The sequence below is a fragment of the Dipodomys merriami genome, unplaced genomic scaffold (assembly GCF_024711535.1).
Source record: "Dipodomys merriami isolate MVZ:Mamm:240054 unplaced genomic scaffold, mDipMer1.0.p SCAF_68, whole genome shotgun sequence".
Lineage (NCBI taxonomy): Eukaryota > Metazoa > Chordata > Mammalia > Rodentia > Heteromyidae > Dipodomys > Dipodomys merriami.
The window spans coordinates 429,440-452,033 of NW_027206268.1; the positions used below are offsets into that span (position 1 = coordinate 429,440).

The 22,594-nt window shown below is 38.2% G+C and overlaps 1 protein-coding gene across 7 annotated transcripts in view; it reads left to right on the top strand.

Annotated features, from left to right (window-relative positions):
• LOC138815943 (dedicator of cytokinesis protein 3) overlaps positions 1-22,594 on the top strand; it is a 192,816-nt gene that overhangs the window by 60,605 nt on the left and 109,617 nt on the right. For all 7 annotated transcript variants that reach the window (XM_070005342.1, XM_070005339.1, XM_070005345.1 and 4 more), the window contains exons 5-6: positions 1,106-1,202; positions 18,670-18,818. In XM_070005342.1, the coding sequence (XP_069861443.1) occupies positions 1,106-1,202; positions 18,670-18,818 (246 nt within the window). The remainder of the gene's footprint in view (positions 1-1,105; positions 1,203-18,669; positions 18,819-22,594) is intronic.

The following is a 22,594-nucleotide window of genomic DNA, read 5'->3' on the forward strand; positions in this document are numbered from 1 at the left end:
GGGCCTGGGCGCTGTCCCTCAGCTCTTCAGCTCAAGGCTAGCACTCTACCACTTGAGCCACAGCACCACTTCTGGCTTTTTTTCCCCCTGCTTATGTGGTGCTGAGGAATGGAACCCAGGGCCTCAAGCATGTAAGATAAGCGCTCTACCACTGAGCCACCTTCCTAGCACCCATTTTGTGTTTTTGATACCACAATTTATATCTTTCTTATTATATGTCTATTAACAAATTATTTTAACTGCCGTTATTTTCAATATTTTTAATTTTATTTTTTTGTTGGTCGTGGGGCTTGAATTCTGGGCCTGGGTACTGTCCCTCAACTGTTGAGCTCAAGGCAAGTGCTCTCCCACTTGAGCCCCAGTGCCACTTCTGGTTTTCTGGTGGTTCATGGGAGATCAGAGTCTCGCAGATGTTCCTGACTGGGCTGGCTTTGAACTGTGATCCTAAGATCTCAGTCTCCTGAGTAGCTTGGATTACAGGCATGAGCCACCAGCACCCTGCTATTTTCAATATTTTATTTTTCTGAATTTAGTACATTGTAAGTTTGAACATTAATTTTTATATTTTCACATCTTTTTTGTTGCCAATTAGCATTCTTTCAGTTTGACTTAAAGTGTTTTCTTTTTGCAGGACAGATTTACTAGGAATGAAGTTGCTTAGTTTTTGTTTGTCTGAGAAAGTCATTATTTTATGCTTTCATGTTAATATTTAGTGTCCTTATATCTTTAGCTTTAAGAATTTCCTATGAGGGGGAGTGTAGTTGTGGAGATGGGAGGGAAAGGATGTAGGGGAAAAACAAAGGAGGAGGCAACAATGCTTGATAAGAAATGTACTCATTACCTTGCTCATGTGATTGTAACCCTCTGTATAGTATTTTCACAATAAAAAACTTATTTAAAAAAAAAGAATTTCCTGTAGCATGTTTTGCCATGCAGAACTTTTGGTTTTCTGAGAAAGTCTTTATCTCTCTTTCTTTTGTGAAGGACAGCTTTGTGCTGTAACATTTCCTTACTTTAAAATTTCAATTAAACACACTGAAAAGTGAAACAGTATTGTGGAGTTTTATCAAAGATAATGTGGCTATTTGTGTGGCTCTGGTTCTAGGCAATATGAAACTGTGGTTCCACTTGAAGATTCTATTGTGACTGAGGTTACAGCAACTTTACAAGAATGGGCCAGTCTGTGGAAACAATTATATGTGGTAAGTAATTGATTATAGCTTAATTGACCACTAAAGTTAAGTTGTACCAAATTAAGAAAATTATCCTGTCTGTTTTGTGGTTGGAAATTTATGAGTATTTTTAGTTTTCCAAATGCATGTGCTTAGTATTAGCTGAAATGTAGTAGACTGAATTCTACAGTACTACAAAGGAACAAAAGAAAAGAATGAGTAATACTTGCATTTTCACCTCAAGGGTATCATGCTGCATAGAAATTCAACTTCATAGAGCTATATATACTATGACTTTGTTTATATAACATTCTCAGATGACAAAATTTACAGCGATGGGATAGGTCTGTGTTTACCTCACACATTATACTTTTTGCTCAGGATTGCTTTCCAATCAGATCTTTGGTGCTACCATATTAATTTTAGTACTTTTCTATGAGAATCGTACTAACAAAACATTGGCATAAAAGCAGACATATAGATCAACAAAAGAGAAGATCCAGATAGCTATAGAAGATCACACACAGCTACAGTCATCTACTAATTTTTGGTAGTATTGGGGTTTTTAACTCAACACCTTGCACTTGCTAAGCAGGTACTCTACCCTTAAGCTTTGCCCTCCTGACCCTTTTTGCTTTAATTATTTTCCAGGTAGGACTGTACACTTTTTTGCCCAAGCCAGCTTGGACTGCAGTCTTCCTACTTACGCTTCCTATGTTGCAGTCATGTTCTACTACATCCAGCTTATTGATTGTCTCAAGGTTTTCCCAGTCTTTAGCCAAACTGCTTTGAATTGTGATCCTTCTGATTGACACTTTTCCAAGTAGCTAGGATTGTAGACATTAGTCACAGTGCGTGGCTAGCATTTGAGTTTTGACAAAGGCACCAAAAAATATATATTGGAGAAAAGACAGACTCTTCAACTAGTAGTACTGGGAAAAATGGATATCCACGTATAGAAGACTGAATCTATACTGAATGAGGAAAAGCTGAAAAATGTTTCCTCTAAGAATGTTATATCCAGGTGCTGGGAAGGTGGCTTAGTGGTAGAGCACTTGCCTTGCATGCATGAGGCCCTGAGTTCGATTCCTCAGCACCACATAAGCAAAAAGAAAAAAGCCGGAAGTGGCCCTGTGGCTCAAGTGGTAGAGCGCTAGCCTTGAGCTGAAGAGCTGAGGGACAGTGCCTAGGCCCAGAGTTCAGGCCCCACGACCAGACCCCCCCCCCCCCCCCCCAAAAAAAAAAAAAAAGAATGTTATATTCAGGTGCCGTTGGCTCATGCTTGTCATCCTAGCTACTCAGGAGGCTGAGATCTGAGGATCATGGTTATAAGACATCTCAGGCAGGAAAGTCACTGAGACTCTTATCTCCAATTAAGCACCAAAAAAAGCAGGAAGTGAAGCCAGCCTGGGCAGAAAAATCCACATGAAACTCTTAACTCCAGTTAACCACTCAAAAACCGGAAGTGGACCTGTGGCTAAAAGTGGTAGTGCGCTAGCTCTTTGGCCAAAGAGCTCAAGGACAGTGCCCAGGCCCTTGAGTTCAAGCCCCATGATCAACCAAAAGATAAATAATATAATAATATTCTTGTATTTTTCACTATATTAGTGAAAGTTAGAGCCACGAGAAAAGAGATACAAATAAAAGGCATTCAAATAGAAAAGGGAAGAGACAAAATATTCTTTATTACAGAAGATATAATTTTGTATTTAGGTAAAGCTAAAGATTCCATCAAAGATTATTAGAAGTGGGCTGGGAAGGTGGCTCAGTGGTAGAGCACTCGTCTTGCATGCTCAAGGCCCTGGGTTCAATTCCTCAGCACCACATAAGCAAAAAGAAAAAAGCCGGAAGTGGCGCTGTGGCTCAAGTGGTAGAGTGCTAGCCTTGAGCTGAAGAGCTGAGGGACAGCGCCCAGGCCCAGAGTTCAGGCCCCATGACCGGACCCAAAAAAAAAAAAAAAAAAAAAAAAAAAGATTATTAGAAGTGATACATGAATAACTGTGCAGGATTCAAAATCAACATAAAAATCAGTAGCATTTTTTACCCTAATGAGTTTGTTAAAATAGAAACAATTGAAGTAATACCATTCACAATAGCTATGGAATAACAACAAAAACAAGAAAACACCTAGGGACAGTTTTATTCAAGAAAAGACCTCCATAGTAAAAATTTTGAATCACTGAAGAGAGAAATAGAAGGCACAGCAAACGAAACACTTCTTGGGTTGGAAAAATTAAAAGTTAAAATTTTCTTACTTCCCAATGATATTGACAGATACAGTGTGATCTACATCAGAAACCAAATTGCATTCTTGATAGAATTAGGATAAAACTTTCCTTAAACCCAGTGAATGTAAAAGGACGCCAAAAAGCCAAAGTAATCAGCTGGGCAGCAGTGATTCACAACTGTAATCCTAGCTACTCAAGAGGTTGAGATCTGAGGATGGCAGTTCAAAGCCAGCCTGCACAGGAAAGTCCATGAGACTCTTATCTCCAGTAAATCACCAGAAAACTGGAAGTGGTGCGGTGGCTCAAGTGGTAGAGTGTGCCAGCCTTGAGTTGAAGAGCTGAGGGAAGCTCAGTGCCCAGTGCCAGCTGAAGCGCCCAGGCCCAGAGTTCAAGCCCCACAACCAGGAAAAAAAAAAGCCAAAGTAATCTTTCTTGAGTAGAAAGGACAAAACTAGAGGCATCATACCTTATTTCAAGATATATTGTTGAGACAGCATAATAGTGGCATAAAAACATACATAGAACACTGAGTTACAATAAGGATCCTACAACTAAACCCACGCATGTCCAACCACGTATGTCCATCTTAACAAAAATGTCTAAAGCACAGCCACTTTAATAAATGGTGCTAGAAAAGCAGGATATGCCAGAAGATTGAAACTTGAACCTTTCACCCTATGATTGGGTTGTATAATATGTGTGTATATACATACTCTCACAAAAATGTAACAGTGAGATAAGATATAGTGCTTATTCTCAAGTAATACCACTTTTTGCTTTTCACCAAAACTGAGATTTACACTTAGCCTCATTATCTCTCAGTGCCTAATGGATTTTTTTTTTTTAACAGTTCATCAATTCTAGCCTACAAGGGTTTGATACCACTTCTAGGCATCTCTGGCTAAGATTTGGCCTTCTGATTCACTTTGCTAAAACCCAAGACTTGTCAGGTTCCCATAGGCAAGTGTAAGCACTGCCAAATCATTATCTTTTTACTTCAGTGTACAACTTAGTTTCTAGTTTACTAACCTATCCTCTCAATCATATGTTTTGCTTTTAGTTTTTTTGTGAAATGTATCTTTCTCCACATATTGTACATAATAGGTAGCTCATGTGGATGATTCTCAACATCCACATACACTTGTAATATGCTTGGATTTAAAAATAAATAAACACTGTTGGCTATTGGAAGCTCTTGTTTCTTTTTGAGACAAGGGTCTTTTCCTTTTTTTTTTTTTTTTGGTGCTGGTCCTGGGGCTTGAATTCAAGACCTGGGCGCTGTGCCTGAGCTTTTGTGCTCAAGGCTAGTGCTCCAACACTTGAGCCATAGCTCCACTTCCGGATTTTTTTCTTTTGTGGTTAGTTGGAGCTGAGAGACTCAAGGACCTTCCCGATTAGGCTGACTTCCAAACCGTGATCATCATATCTTAGTGGTGTCAGCTCCGTTCCCTTTTATTAATGAAAATGGCTTACTATAAACTCAAGACCTTTTATACATTTGTAGCCATTTTGTGTTCTCAGCCTCTTGAAGTAGGCACTGGGATCCTTGCTTAGTATTAGGAATTGTACTGTTAGGTCATCTTAATAACACACTACCAACAATGTTCTTTCTTCTACTATGAACTTTTAGTTGTTAACAGTTGATGGATGAACAATCTGGATTATTTTTGTCTGAAACATTGTTTCAAACCATCCCCAGAGTCACTAGTTTTACATTGATTAATCCTCTTTGTATCTCCACATTTGGCTTCATAGAGTTGACAAACATCTTTTATCCTTGTACCATCTAAAGTCTTTGTGGCCCATATCATGACTTTTTTGAGCCTGTGTAGATGTATTATTGGTATAAAAATAATATGAGCCAGGCACTGGTGGCTTACACCTGTAATCCTACCTACTTAGGAGACTGATATCTGAGGATCATGGTTCGAAGCCAGCTTGGGCAGGAAAGCCCATGGAACTCTTTTTTTTTTTTTGGGTCTGTCGTGGGGCTTGAACTCTGGGCCTGGGCACTGTCCCTCAGCTCTTCAGCTCAAGGCTAGCGCTCTACCACTTGAGCCACAGGGCCACTTCCAGCTTTTTTCTTTTTGCTTATGTGGTGCTGAGGAATCGAACCCAGGGCCTCATGCATGCAAGGCAAGCGCTCTACCACTGAGCCACATTCCCAGCCCCGCCCATGGAACTCTTATCTCCAATTAACTACCAAAAAGCCAGAAGTAAAGCTATGGCTTAATTTGTAGAACACTCGCCTTGAGGAAGCACAGCTGAGGGACCCAGCACCCAGACCCTGATTTCAAGCCCTAGCATGTGCATGAGCATACACGCACGCACGCACGTGCGTGCACACACACACATACACATACGCACACAGTATTCAGTTGTTAGTCCTCACTGTGTACATCAATACAACAGGAGTCTATAGATATATGCTTGCGCCTAGCTTGCACTTAGAACATTTTCTTCATTAATGATGAGATTACTTAGATTGTTTTGGATTATTTGTTACTTTGCTAATAGTCATTGAGAATTTTAGCTAGAGCTTTTAGATTTGTTAAGCTACTTTAAGACAGTCTTGGGAAAGAATATTTGATGCAAAATAGGAAATGAAGTAATACTAAAATAACTCTAGAAAATTGATGCCTGAGACCGCACTACTCTCATGATTCCATACAACAGAGTAGATTTTGTTTCACTTGCCATTGGATATCATTATAATCCAAGGCTGTTTTATCACAATGTTCCTTTACAATATTCTGCAAAAAATGAAGTTTTGTCAGATAAATGGCATTCTCTTGAGTAAATATTGTTTGGGTTGAGTTGTTCGTCTTCTTTTAAGCACAGTTTCACCGGAAGCATATTTAATATTTTAGGCATCAGGTGATAGATTGTGTTCTTTCATACATAGTCCAAGTGGAGTTGTATATCTTCTCATATTTGTATGCAGAAAATAGGAAGAGCAAATTGTACCCCGTGGTATTCTTCCACTGGATCTTAGCACAGCTCTGAGCCTTGCTTTCTTAGTCTGAATTATGATAAAAGCATATTAAAAAAGGTCAAAATATAAGACTTTCCTAATTTCTAGGAAATGTTTTAACAACATGCAGATAGAAATTGTTTTCTAAAGCTGTATATTAAAAACATGCAAGGGCTGGGAAGGTGGCTCAGTGGTAGAGCGCTTGCCTTGCATGCATGAGGCCCTGGGTTCGATTCCTCAGCACCACATAAGCAAGAAGAAAAAAGCCGGAAGTGGCGCTGTGGCTCAAGTGGTAGAGCGCTAGCCTCGAGCTGAAGAGCTGAGGGACAGCACCCAGGCCCAGAGTTCAGGCCCCACGACCAGTCCAAAAAAACCACAAAAAACAAAAAACAAAACATGCAAGAATATAGCAGTATTTAGAGATGGTTGAAAGGGTATACATCTTTCTGTTTCATCACCAAGAGACTAAGAAACTATATTATCTTTGTTCTCAGAAAAGAGTAGTTCCAAGAAAGCAGATGTCTGCTTCTCTTAAAATTCTATGAAGTGCCCAATTTTTACAAATTTGTTTTTAGAAACTACATATGTTTTCGTTCTTGATAAGTCCATACTTACTAATTTATTCTACATGAAAAAATTAAATAGTGCTTCTCAAGTTCTAATTTCTACCCAGGTGAATCAACCTCACTGGCTTTCATGTCAGGTCATTCTCAGCAGACACTGATACCATTTTAGATAGATAAAGTCACTGGGAGGAGTGGAAGTACTTGAACTTCAAAATTTACAACTGGGCTTGAATTTCACATGCCTAAATTTATATCTTTGTGGCTTCATACAAAATAGTTAAACACTTTTTTCTAGTTTTCTCAACTGTAAAATTGAAGCAAGAGCCAGAATATTGGGTCATTAGAAAGATAAGTAACCACAAACAAAAAATAGTACCTAGAGCTCTTTTTAGATTATCTGTCATGTAAAAGTGCTAAAGATTAATTAAAATTAAATGATTTTTTTTTTTTTTTTTTGTCGGTCGTGGGGCTTGAACTCTGGCCTGGGCGCTGTCCCTCAGCTCTTCAGCTCAAGGCGAGCGCTCTACCACTTGAGCTACAGCGCCACTTCCGGTTTTCTGGTGGTTTATTGGAGATAGGAGTTTCACGGTCTCTCCTGCCCGGGCTGGCTTTGAACCGCGATCCTCAGATCTCAGCCTCCTGAGTAGCTAGGATTACAGGCGTGAGCCACCAGCGCCCGGCTTAAATGATATTCTTAAGATGTGTCAGATGCTTATGTGATAGTTTTCTCGGTAGATATAACAGTTCTTAAAGCTGTTCTCGGACTTCCTAATCCTTAGCTGAAATTCTTAGTTTTGTCAAGTTGATGTATTGTCCTTGAAAGTTGATTCTTTTCTTGACCAATCTTAAGAAAAACAATCATTTGAAATAAAGCAGATTCAATTTATAGGATAAAGAAAAACTCCACTTTTAAAAGACTGAGTTTACAAGTTCAGTATTTCTTTTTTAATTTAGAAATTGGCATTTGATTTCCAGGAAAATAACTGTTTGATGGATGTAGCAAATTTGCAACCACATCACAAGTGGAGAAAATAAAGTATCAATATGACTCATGCCTGATTTCTAAGAGAGTTGGAGGAAACTATTATGAATGCTTCCATTACCACTGTAAATACCCAGTTATGAAGCCATTTACACTATGATATTGGGCTGACAAATGAGAGCTCCTTTCATAGAAGCAGAAAGTAATCATTTCTAGAATGATTAGAAACTTCCACTTGAACGAATTAAAAATCTTGGCAAATTCAGAATATAAAATTCATGTGGATGATTCTCAACCTAAGAATTTATTTCCTAAACATAGACATCAATGTATACACATAGTTAGGTTCTTCCTGAAACATTTTTGGAGGAATAAAAGAGATTATGTGTTAAAGTTAATTTGACCATTATTTTATTTGTTACTTCTCAGCTTAAATTTCATCTGCCCTACATTAATTTTTACAGAGTAAGCAAAAACAAAGGTTGCATTTGGAATTTGGAGACCATAAATTGGTAAATGCATAGTTCATTCCTTTGATGACTTATACTTAATTTCTGTCTGAACTCTACACACATTTGAATGTCCATGCTAAAGTGAAACTACATATCTACTTAGTCTTTTTATTATTGTTGTTCTTAAATATTTGTACAACAGAGTTACAGTTATATAAGTCAGGTTATGAGTATAGTGTTCCTTGGTCAATGTAACCCCTTCCTTAATTCTTACCCATTCTACTTAATCTTTTTTAACTGAAGTTTTTTGTGGTTTTATATATATATATATATATATATATACACACACATACACACATATGCATATGTATATATAAAACATAAAAATTCCCGTTTTAACCATTTTAAATGTGTCCTTTTGTGCAGTTTACATTACCATCCATCTCCAAAGTTTCTTTCACTGAAACTCATACACATTAAACATTACTCATGGAAACCATCATTTTACTCTTTTTTATGAATTTAACTTAGCACCTCATAGGAGTAGAATCATGCAATCCTTTTGTGACTGGCTTATCCCACTTAGGATTAATGTGGAAGGCGTAAGTAGAATGAAGACTTGAAGCAAAATGGAGATCTTATCCTGAAGATAACTAAATCAAAAAAGGGATAAAGATGTGGCTTACCTGGTAGAGTGCTGCCTAGCAGGTACCAGGCTCTGAGTTCAAATCCCAGTACCTCCAAAAACAGCCACAAAATAACAGACAAAAAGATAAGTTTGCCGCATAATTTGAAAGCAAATAGCTAGTGTTTAAATATAGAAATAGAAACTTTTGGTCAACAAAGAGAAAACCATTTGTAGCTAAATATTGCTATTCAATTGACATTATTGATATTAACATTAAAGATAACTGTAGGGTTTTGTTTTTCTTTTTAAGTTAAGCCAGGTGCTCATGGCTCAGACTTGAATCCTAGCTACTCAGGATACTGAGATGTAAGGACTGAGGTTCAAAACCAGATTGGCAGGAAAATCCTTGAGACTCTTATCTCCAATTAATTCCCCAAAAAAGCCAGAAGTGGCCCTGTCATTAACCTTGAGGAAAAAAAACAACCACCACCACCACCACCACCATCAATGCTCAAGAACAGTGCCTAGGCCCTGAGTTCAAGCCCCAGGATTGGCACCAAAAACAACAACAACAAAAAATCCCTGACAGTGAATGTTTAGGTTTTATTTATGATTACTCTCTTAGTTTCCACAGTCTAGAATTACATAGTTGGTGACCTAAATGTTGAATGTTCTTAGGCCTGCCTTATTCTGATAATTATTCTAGTAATGTAAACAATCAAAATCACACATTGAGAAACTTTTCTGTTGGTATTGTTACCATTAAACACAAACTGCCAGCTCCTGTTTTGTGTATTCTCATTCTGTAATTTACATAGCAATACATTATTAAATTAAAACCAAACATTTCAGGGAGGGATTCTTTTTAGACAGATAGTATTTGTTTACTAAATCTGTAATACTCAGGTAAATATTTTAAGAAATGCTTACCCTATTGAATACTAGCCAAAATACCAGACACCTTCTGGTATGTTGGCAGATTGTTTGTATTATTTTTTAACAAGTGTTAGAATAATCCTATCTCTTCATTTGTTCATTGACTTCACTTGTTTGTTTAGGATGGGTTTTTAAATTGTTAACATTACCCAATGCTAAAATTTGCCACCTTTCATTTCCCATTTTATTTACATATTTGAAGGCCTTTTGCAATTTAATGTTTTTGATTTTTGTTGGCCTCCTAGTTAGTTTTTTTCCAAAAACTCCTTTTTTCATTCCTACCTTGTTGGTAATATTTTTTTTTCTTTTGGTGCCAGTCTTGGGGCTTGACACTGTCCCTGAACTTCTCTTGCTCAAGACTAGCACTCTACCACATGAGCCACAGTGCCATTTTTTTATTTTTTCTGTGTATGTGGTACTGAGGAATGGAACCCAGGGCTTCATGCATGCTAGGCAAGCATCTACCACTACACCACATTCCTAGCCTGTAATAATTTTTTTTTTTTACTTATCTTTTTCACCTTCTCTGTATCTCCTGAAATTCATCCCCTCTGATAGGCTTTAATTTGTTTCTTACACCAAACTGTTAATTTCACAATTCTTTGTTATTGCTCTGTCCATAAGCCACCTTTGACTTGTTTTCTTCTGGAACAATAACTTTACGTACGTGTGTGTGTGTGTGTGTGTGTGTGTGTGTGTGTGTGTGTGTGTGTGTGTGTGTGTGTGTGTGTGTGTGTGTGTGTGTGTGTGTGTGTGTGTGTGTGTGTGTGTGTGTGTGTGTGTGTGTGTGTGTGTGTACACACAATAACTTTGTGTGTGTGTGTGTTTTGCTGGTCCTGGCGATTCAACTCAGGGCCTGGGCTCTGTTCCTGAGCCTCTTTGTACTCAAGGTTAGCGCTCTACCACTTGAGTCACAGTGTCACTTCCAGCTTTTTCTGTTTATGTGGTACTGAAGACTCAAACCCAGGGCTTCATGTATGCTAGGCAAGCACTCTATCACTAAACCACATTTTCAATCCCACCTTCTATTTTTTTTAACATCATTTTTGTTCACTCGGTCTGTGGTTTCACAAAAACGATGCTTCCCAAGTATAAGTCATATCACTTGACTTAAAGCAGCATGCTCCTATTTCTAATGCTTATTTTCTTGTTAGTCCTATCTGCCAGAAGTAGTTTAGTTGACTCAACTAGCCTCTGTGCTCTCATACAGGTTCTTACAAGAATTGATGACAATAATACTGCAGAGATAATTCTTGAATAATTGTTACTTGGGATACACTTGTAGAAGGGCATGTCATTAGTGGTAAACAGGCCTGAGCAGAGCATATATCAAGTTTGTATTCTCATCAGAGTAAAATGATAAATCACTCACTCATTCAACAAATACTGAGTGCTTACAATGTTTATTCAGTATATTACAGCATGCCCCACATTGTTTCTGGGGATATAGCAGTAAATAAAGGTAAAAATCTTGTGCTCTTGGAATTGACTTTCTAATGCATGAAAACTGATAATGCATTTAATATATTTTGACATGTATAGTGCTTCATATTTATGACTTACATCCAACATTAGGAAGCTTGTGTGTATATGTATGGGTTGGTAGGCCCTGGAGATTGAACTCAGGACCTGATATTGTCTCTGAGCTTTTGTGCTCAAGTCTGGTGCTCTACTACTTGACTTATAGCTCCACATCTGGCTTTTCTTGCTGGGTAATTGGAGATAAGAGTCTCTTGGGCTTTTCTGCTCGATCTTTCTTCAAACTGTGGTCCTTAGATCTCAACCTCCTTAGTAGCTAGGATTACAGATGTGAAACTTATCCAGGCCTGGTGGGAAGCTTCATTTTAAAAGCAGTTTTATAATTGGCATACAAAATTTCATCCATTCAAGTATAAAATTAAATGACTTTGTAAACTTACATTCTAGTGCCAATACAATTATGAACTTATTTTTCCATTTGTATATCCTCTTTGCTGAAGTATTTGTTCAAATTGTTTGTCTATTTGGTAAAACTAGTTTGTTTATTGAGATTTGAGAATTCTTTCTATATTTTGTGTGGTTTTAAAGAAAAACTAACTTTAAAAAATTCAAAGTAGCCCATTCTTTAAAAGTAAAAATCAGTTCATCAATAATATAGAAAATTTCTTCATATAAAGTTATTTTTAAGACAGATAAGCCTAAGCCATATTATTTAAGGAATACATACATAATAGTTAAAATATAAGGAGAGACTAGTAGGGTATGACTGAAGTATTATTCGTTTGACAGGTTTGCTTACGGTAAGAAATAAGAACAGAGAACAAAGATGTAGTATCCTAATAAGGTTCTTGGCAGTCATTGTTCTGAAGCATATCTAGAAGAATAGGTAATGATTAGAACCAAGTCCAGAGCAGAGTAACTGTTGGAGGGAGGGCAATGAAAGAGGTATGGTAATAGCCACAGTTACGATCCTTACCAGATAAAGTTAACTAGTATAATAGCCCTAGATTCATTCTCATCATCCCCCTACGTACTCTCATTTTCTTTCCTCTTGATATCCTTCCTTCTTTCCTTCCTCCCTCCAGCTAATAGGGTATATTGTCTGTACCTAAAAGAAATGTGAAACACCAGATCAAGAATCAGTAGTAGAAAGGCAGGAAACGTTCTCATAATTTTTGATAGTGATAAACCTGAGGTGCGCTTGGAAAGTGCAGGGGGTGCATTGTTTGCACTTTTACTTAAAAATTCCCCAGCTTTCTCCCCAGTAGGTGAACTGAGAACTAAAGTAAACTAAACCAGAAGTAGGATTTAGTAAGAAACTCCTGGTGCCCTTGGAATCATGGCCCTATGTGAAAGGACTGCTCCTGCTGTGTTTCCAGACAACCTGCACATAAATGTGTACTTTCTGTCTGTCTGCTTTCCTTTGCTGCAGCAGGATGACTCACATCCTAAAGGAGCTTGGTTGGCAGGGTAGCTGCTATCATTGCTGCCCTGTATGTATTGTCACCAGTGTGTGAAAGCGATCAATGGACAGATGCTATGCTGTAGTCAAGAGAAAAAGCTTTCTCCAGGGCTGCCTTTTACTGTGGAATGTTTCATTTCCCATCTGCTCTGAAAATGAGACATATAAATGATCTGGCTTTTGTGTTGATGCTGACAGGGGATCGTTACACTAAAGCAGGGTTTACTAGTCTCATTTATTAATATTTAAATTAGTAAGCATCAGTGAAGGCTGGATTCAGATTCTTCTTACCTTTGTGATTCATAACAATCCCATTTGCGGTGGGGAGTGAAGAAAAGCCTTTTATAGTAGTGATCATTGAAATTCAACTTTTTTTTTTTTTTTTTTTTTTTTTGCCAGTCCTGGGGTTTGAACTCAGGACCTGGGCACTGTTCCTGTCCCTGAGTTTCTTTTGCTCAATGCTAGCACTCTGTCACGTAAGCCACAGTACCACTTCCGGCTATTTCTGTTTATGTGGTACTGAGAAATTGAACCCAGGACTTCATGCATGCTAGGCAGGCACTCTACCACCAAGCCGCATTCCCAGTCCTTGTTTTTATTTTTATTTTTTGTCAGTACTGGGGCTTGAACTCAAGGCCTAGACACTGTCCCTGAGCTTCTTTTGTTCAAAGTTAGCACTCTACCACTTAAGCCACAGCACCACTTCTGGCTTTTGTCTGTGTATGTGGTACTGAGGAATCGAATCCAGAGCTTCATGCTTCTAGGCAACACTAAGCCACATTCCCAGCCTGTTTTTAATTTTTAAAAGTATCTTTTAAGTGGTTGTGCAGAGGTTTCAATCAACATACCAGTTTATGAGTATAGTACATCTTGATCAATGTCACCCATTCCAGTGTTCTCCCCTAAACATATTTTGAAATTAAATAGGCTACTGGACATTTAATGAAAAATATCAGGTTCAACCCCCCTATTGCCTATTCCTAGTCCACACTTATTTTTATAGCTCTTTTATCTGGTTCGTTCTTTCTCTCTCTCTCTCTCTCTCTCTCTCCTTTCTCTCTCTCTCCTTTCTCTCTTTCTCTCTTTCTCTCTTTCTCTCTTTCTTGTCGGTCCTGGGGCCTGAACTCAGGGCCTGGGCGCTGTCCCTGAGCTCTTCAGCTCAAGGCTAGCTCTCTACCACTTTAGCCACAGCGCCACTTCCGGCCTTTTCTGCTTATGTGGTGCTGAGGAATCAAACCCAGGGCCTCATGCATTCAAGGAAAGCACTCTACCACTGAGCCATCTTTCCAGCCCTTAGCTAGTTCTTTAATATTTAATATTCCTAAATGATATTCTCTTAATAGGTATTTTTTCTAGTTCTGGCCACGTTTAATTATCTTTCTGTCTTTGAAGACAAGCATTAAACTCTGAATGTTCATGCCTTAAAATATATATTCTTCTCCTCCATCCATACTTGTATCAGCATTTTAAAAATGCATGCCTGTATAACTATTCTCACATGTACTTGCTTGCATTTCCTTTCATGTATAAGTTTTCTCATAATGAGTATTCCTCTTTTTCAATTTACCTTGTTTTCCTTGTTCTCTATGTCCCAACGCTGTGGCAAAAATAAAATCCTTTCAATATGTTCAAACATTCTAAAGTATTTTATCGAGTTAATTTTTTTCTAGTTATACCTGTATGGAGCTCTACCACCTCCTTTGTTAATATAGCTGAGAATGATTTAAAAATTTTTTTTTGTTATTTTGGTCAGTGATGGGGCTTGAACCCTGGGCTGGGCACTGTTCCTCAGTTTTTCAGCTCAAGGCAAATGCTCTACCACTTGAACCACAACACCACTTCCAGTTTTCTGTTGGTTTATTGGAGATAAGAGTCTACAGACATTCCTGCCTGGGCTGGCTTTGAACCATGAGCCTCAGATCTCAGCTTTCTGAATAGCTAAGATTACAGGCATGAGCCACTGGCACCCGGCTCTTTTTTGCTTCTCTCATAGGTCCCTTCCTCTCTTGGTTGGATCATTATTACCTTAATTTTTATTTATTTCCTTATTCTTTCTCTGTTCCTTCCTGCAGACAATATGTGATAGAAAATATTGCTAAGGGCTGGGAAGGTGGCTCAGTGGTAGAGCACTTGCCTTGCATACTCGAGGCCCTGGGTTCGATTCCTCAGCACCACCTAAGAAAAAAGCCGGAAGTGGTGCTGTGGCTCAAGTGGTAGAGTGCTAGCCTTCAGCTGAAGAGCTGAGGGACAGCACCCAGGCCCAGAGTTCAGGCCCCAGGACCGGACCCCCCCCCCCCCCAAAAAAAAGAAAATATTGCTAAGTATTTTGCATATTTTTAATGTATTTAGTTTACTTTTACCTTTGATTGGTAGTTTGACTGGACATAAAATTATTTGTTATAAGTAAGATACAGACTTTGGCCAAGTATGTTGATATACTCAAGAGGCTGGAGCAAAAGGATTGAGGGTTTGAGTCCAGGTCTGGGCTCAAATACAGTAGCAATACAATACAATAGCAAATTCTAGGCCAACCTGATACTGCCACAAATTAACCATCCAGCTCACCCACCCACTCATACCAGAATTGCTTCGTAATTTTCCAGCTTCTGATGTTAAGATATTTCTGGCATGTCACTAGAATGTCATTCTGTTGTAAATCATATATAAGTCATTTTCCATGAAAAAGTTTAGGATCACCTCTTTGTCATCAGTGTTCTAAATTTTTGCAAAGATGTGCATTAACTGTTTCTTTTTTTTTTTCCTCATTGGCTAGCACTTTCAATCAGGACCAGTGAACAAAGTGCCTATTTGTGGCTTCCACATGTTGTTTGGGTTTTTGGTAGTATGCTTGTTGGTTCTAAGAGAGAACCTCCATTTCTTCATGTATTCCAAGAGGCACCAAACAGAAATAGCCTGACTAGTTAAGGGCTAAGAACTGACCTAGCTCAATGATGTCACATTCTTTTTTTGTTTTTGTTTTTGTTTTTGATTGGTGGTGGGGCTTGAACTCTGGGCCTGGGTGCTGTCCCTGCGCTCCTCAGCTCAAGGCGAGCGCTCTACTGCTTGAGCCATAGCACCACTTCTAGTTTTCTAGTGGTTTATTGGAGATAAGCGTCTCTGGATTTTCCTGCCCGGGCTGGCTTTGAACCGTGATCCTCAGATCTCAGCCTCCTGAGTTGCTAGAATAACAGGCATGAGCCACCGGTGCCCAGCTGATGTCACATTCTTTTGATCAGAACCATCTCAAGGTTTGTACAGATTGAAGTACATGGATAAATAAACTGTATTCCATGCTAAAGGACTGTCAATGTCATACTATTGGGAAAGAGCACTAGGAGCTGTTGTAGTCATCTTTGAAAAATAGAATTTGAATTTGTGAATTTCTAATTTTAAAAATGATTATAAGCTGGGTGCAGGTGGTTGATACCTATAATCCTAGCTACTTAGAGTGAAACTTGAAGATAATAGTTTGAGGCCAGCCCAGACAAGTCTGAGAGACTCTTATATGTGGTGCTTTAGTATCAGTACACTTGGCTATCAGTATACTTAGATAGAAAAAGCCAACAACCTTTTTTTATAATTAGTGTTTACAAATCTCAAAGCTACCCAGCAATTAAACTACCTTTCCCCTGTCAATTTAACTTACTGTTATCAGAGGGGGGAAACCATATTACATCTTTTCCTCAATTCTCAAACCTCAGAACACCCTTTCCCACTCCATTCACGACGTTGTTGATCTTGTTTTTTATTCTCTGAGAATGAAGCAGAGGAAAAAATTTAGTCCTTTCATCAAATCTTAGAACTCTGTGCCACTGCTCACATTCTATGACTTTCCCGTCCTGTGATAGTACAGTATCCATGAGTTCAAGCAACTTAAATAATCTAGAGATTTATAAAGTATATAGGAGGATATAGATAGGTTATATGCAAATGTGATGCCTTTTTATGTAAATTGTAGCACATGCTAGGGTTTTGATATCTGTGAGGATGCTGGGGCAAGTCCTGTTCAAATAAGAAAAGAACAATTGTATCTCTAAGCCAAACCCTCTCCTTTTGTCCTAGGGGCTATCTCCTCCTTTCTACTGAAGAATTTAACACTCGGGATCATCAATTTTTCTCTCTTACTTGGTCATTTACTTCATCAGACAAATAAATAGTCTGAATTTAGCTTCATTAAAAAAAAATCCTCCCTTGAACACACAACCCCATTTTACTATACCCCTTTCTCAGCTTCCAGTTAACAGCTAATTCTTAAGAGTTATATGGGATCTTCTTTCTCTACTTCTTTCTCTCACATTCTCTCTCGAACTCCAACTATTTTATCAAAATTATTTTTGTAGAGTCATTGATGGCTGTTACAATACCAACTTTCTTGGGCAGTTCTCATTCTTTATTTAACCTGCATTTGACAAAGTCCTTCTTAAATTCTAATTTTCATTTGGCTTTCAGGACATATTTCCCTACTACTTTTCTTCTTACCTCACTGCTTACTCTTTCTTAGTTTCCTCTACTTAGCTACCCCTTACTTTCCTGACCTCTAAGTGTTGGAACCTAAGTCAGACTTACCACATTCAAAGTTGAACCTATTTTTCCTTTTTCAGACATGTTTCCCAGGCCATAAAAATGATCCTTGAATCCATACCTAATCTGCATCTAATCTGTCAGTAGATTCTGGTACGTCTATGTACAGAAACTCTGAGCCCCTAAACTGAACATGGTGGTGTACACCTGTCCTCCAAGCATTCAGGAGACTGAGTGAGGAAGATTGCAAGTTTGAGGGTAGCCCTTAGTTACATGAGAACCCATCCTGCTTAGAGAAAAACAACCCTCTATTATCACCATCATTAGATCATTTTAGTAACTACTACATACGAGTTTTACTTATCCTGTAGTGCGTATTTATCTGTCTTCAAAAATAATCATTGGTTGGTTATTGGCCAAGATTTTTCCAAGAATTTTAATTATGCAAAATTAAACTTCTAACAGAAACAAAATCCTAGATATTCAAAAGTCAAGATTTTGCTTATGAGCAAATAGACTTTGGTTTAGCAATCTCTTCTGAAGCATCTGCTCTCAGGGCACTTAGATTTTTACTTGTAAGGTAATAACCACTATAATGTCTGTAATTATGTTCAGTATGATGTTTCTACTTAACTCTCGTAAAGGTGATACTTTTTATTAAACTGAGAAGACTAGAAATCTCTGGCTCTAGGGACATAGACTGTTTAGAAAGGCTAATTAAAAAGCTAGAATGAGGCCTAGAAACCAAGAAATTAGTCTTACTCCAGAGACTGGCTTTATTTTGAAACCTCAGTTACTTCAAAATAGGGCAGATGATTCACCCTCCCCTCTTTCAGCTTGGTTGCCGGGTGGTTGAAGTCTTTGCTCTTGAGAGCATTGTAGCTTCTGCTAGAGAAAACACTTTTGTCTCCTGTGTAAGGTATCATTCTGATTAAGCTTAGTAACTTTGATTTACTGTGAAATGAGAGGCAGCGATCATACTTTTGCATGATGCAGATCCATTCTGTTAATTTGTTAGATGTCATGATGTACAAATTTTAGATAGTAGGAACTTAAGAGTTTTAAGACTTTCTGTGGCTAAAGATGTTATAGATGTATTCTTGTGCTTAATTTTCCATAGACTAAGATTTTTAACTTAGCTCCTCTTTACATTGCCTTTATGGTTCAGGAAATGAACACTTTTCATAGTTTAACTATTTTTCTTTCTCTTTTCATTCTCTTTCCATATCCCTTATTATATTTCACTCAACAACAAAAATGCCCTTTCAGAAACACAAAGTAGATCTTTTCTACAAGCTACGTCATGTGATGAATGAACTTATTGACCTTCGAAGGCAGCTACTGTCTGGTCATTTGACTCAGGATCAGGTGCGGGAGGTTAAACGGCACATCACGGTGCGCCTGGACTGGGGTAATGAGTAAGTATAAATATTACTTGGGCATCTCTCAGTTTTACTTATGATAATGCAGTCCTCAGGGAATTTAAACTTGATCAATGCTTTGCTTTAATGATTAATAGATAATGGTAGATTCTCCCCTAAGGGTTTTATTTTTTTAGTTTGCTCTAGGTATAGAGGTTGGGTCTAGTTAGCAAAGGACATTCCTGTTTCTAGTCATAAACTATCTCAGCTTCTGTTTTCACTTCTAGAAAAAAGAATTAATGAATTGGGGCTGGGTGCTAATGAGTCATGCCTACAATCCTACTTATTTAGGACACTGAGATCCTAAGGACTGAGATTCAAAGCCAGTTGGAGCAGAAAACTTTTTACTAAACTCTAGCTCCAATTAACCAGCAAAAAAGCTGGATGGGAGGCATGGCTTCAGTGGTAGCATACCAGCTTTGAGCAGAAAAGGCCAAGGTGCAAACCCAGTGCAAGGCTCTGGGCATAGAGGAAATGACCTATCCCCAGAGAGTAGAAATTTGTAAAGAACTTTAAAAAATTAAACAGAATCCTCAAATATCCACAAAGAGAATCTAGAACGGTCCACTTTGAGAATAAGATTCTAAGATAAAGAAAGAATATGACTTCCAAAATGAAGCATTCAGAATAAGAAGATAAATTTTATGTAATCAGATGCAAATAAAACAAAAAGGTGAGAAATAATTGAGCAAGTTTAATATAAAAGTTGACAAAGCAAGATTCTGCATCAAATATTATAACTTCCATTATAAAGAACAAAGTCAATAAAGAGAAAAAAAAATCTCACCCCCCACCCCTCTTCCCATCCTGAGGCTTGAAGTTGGCCTGAGCTGCTCTGTCCCTGTGCTGCTTTTGCTCAAAGCGAGCGCTCTTGAGCCACAGTGTCATCTCTGGCTTTTCCTGAATAGTTTATTGGAGATAAGAGTATTCATGGACTTCCCCACCCAGGAACTGCAATCCTCAGATCTAAGCCTCCTGAGTAACTAGAATTAGAGGCATGAGCCACTAGTCCCTGGCTAAAGAGAAAATTTTGTAAAAATAAGGAGAATTTCCTAGAACCAGAAAATATAGGAGCAAAAGAGCCCAACATACATTTAATGAATGGAGGAAGAAACAAAACCAAAACTTCCACAAAGAGGCACATTAACATATTCTGGAGATGAATCTTTAACGATGGCTCCTTTCTATTTTTTTTTTTTTGGGGGGGGTCTGGTCGTGGGGCCTGAACTCTGGGCCTGGGTGCTGTCCTTCAGCTCTTCAGCTCAAGGCTAGTGCTCTACCACTTGAGCCACAGTGCCACTTCCGGCTTTTTTCTTTTTGCTAATGTGGTGCTGAGGAATTGAACCCAGGGCCTCTTGCATGGAAGGCAAGCGCTCTACCACTGAGCCAACTTCCCAGCCCGCTCCTTTCTATTTTTATAGGGACTTGAGGTTCTCTTGAAAAGTGGAAGACTGTTTAAGGAAAAAGTAAAGAAACATGGGCTATTACAAGTCTGAATGGATCTGGTCCATAGTCATTAGTAGAAATCAGAAAAAAATGCAACCCTAAATTTTTAGTTTGTAAACTTTTTGACTAGAAGCTTCTAATCCTTGCTATTTTTGTTTAATTATATCCTTTCTTGATTCTGAACAGATTTGCTTGGTATAGGCTACAGCGTACTTGTATACTAATGACTTTGAGTAGTAAAAATTACTACTGATTCTGCTTTCTTCTTAGCCCCAAACACTACTATGTTATAGAAAAAGGCTGAATATTTCCCCACTTACGTGTGACTTATCACCATTGAGTTATTCCAATAATTCAAGAATAAATATTTATTAGAGCCTACAACATGTACTGGGATCATTCTGGGCTTAGAAAAATAGCTGTGAGGGGCACTCGCCTTGAGCTGAAGAGCTGAGGAACAGCACCCAGGCCCAGAGTTCAGGCCCCACGACCAACCAAAAAAATAAGTAAGTGGGAAACTCCAAACCCCAGTACTGCAAAAAAAAAGAAAAGAAAAAAAAGTTGTGACTCAGGATTGACTCAAAATTCTTTCTGATGAAGCCCTCTAAGCTTTGAATCTCTATATGAAATTCTTTAAATTTTATGCTTCATTATAATGTTCTAATTTTATTCTATTTTCTATGTTTTTCTCATGGGCTTCATCATCTGAATCACAGGTATAGTGATCACAGAAAATAGTTTTAATTTAGTTAATGACAAAATAACTAACCTGTTAATTAAATATATTCACATAGTGGCTACCAAGGAAAGGTATTATGCTAAGTCCTAGGTATAGAGATCATAGACAAGAAAAAGAAGAGGGGGAAAGGAAAAGAGAGGGAAAGAGGGAATGAAGGTGGGAAGGAAGAAAAGGAGAGAGAGAGAGATTTGACAGCAAAATTTAAAGGATTTTGACCAAGGACTGGTGAGTACAATATCAGACAGTGAGAGAACTCTGATAAGCAACTGGAAATTGATACAAATTTCAAATATCATGAAAGGGAAAATGCTGAGCCATAAACCTTTCTGCCACTACCTATAAAGTTACATGGAGAAAACTTATTGGGAAAGACTTCCTGCAGATTACAAACTAAACTTGTATTGCTTAGTTTCAACAACAATTACCTTAATGAGAGACATAATTGAAAAGAAAGTGGTAACATGGATGAGTTGTTATAAATGAAAATTCGAGAAAGGAAGAAGGAAAGGAAGAAGAAAAATTATAGAGGGGGGAGTAAGGAAAAGGAAGGACAAAATGCAAGGCATGGTGGTTCATAACTACACCATCAGCAGTTCCAAGCCTGAAGCAGGAAGCATTATCACTTTGAGGCAAGCCTGGACCACACAGAGAATTCAAACTTGAAGCTATATTTTAGCTAATGATATAACACATAGTAGTAGTGATTGTAATAGCAGCAGCAGTCACACTTTCCAGGCACAGTACTGAGTGCTTTACATGGATTAATGCTGAGAATAGCATTACAGTAGATCAGACAGTGAGACTTGGTGGAAGAGGCAGCAAAGCAATCTGACACCAGAGCCATGCTCCTGATGACTCTTCTGCATTACCTTCCTTTATTGTGACAAAAGGGAAGAGACCACGTTGACCATTCCCTGCATGTACCAGTCTCTGTTCTTGAAGTTACCCATGGGGAAAAAATACAGAGCCACTTTTGCAGGGTGAAATGTGTAGTGAATATTACATTGCTTTTTTCTGTGTACTCTCTCTCTGCCTCCTCTCAATAAGGATAGTCACCAGTTTAACTTTTACCATTCTTCATTAAAAATAGTCTGATTGAAGATAGTACATGTAATTTAGTTTTAGTTTTTGCCATATCATCCGTTATCATTCTCTGATTTCCAAAGATAATGAAAGTTACTGTGTTCAAGCTACTTACCTGAACAGGGTAGTGCTCTATTAACAGGAGAGAAATCATGATGAATAAGAGCATGTGCTTGACTTAAAAGCAGTATATTCCCAGTATCCAACACTATTGGTTTGGTACATTATAAGACCTCAGAGACTGTTTGTGGGATGTGTGGATGGGCAGTTGACTGGACAAGCAAGTTAAGGGTGTCACAATACTAAGGTGAGAGTTTGCATAGATTCCAGACAGGCCCATCACTATGTGTCTTAACAGCATATACACTCACTTCTAGCCCTACCAACTAGATGCCATGTGAAGCTTTCTTCAGTTGTTGTATCTAAAATGGCTCTTTTGATTGTATTATATATTCAATCCCCTTTTGTGTATGGGTCCTAAGAATAAGGTTATTCTATATTTGTA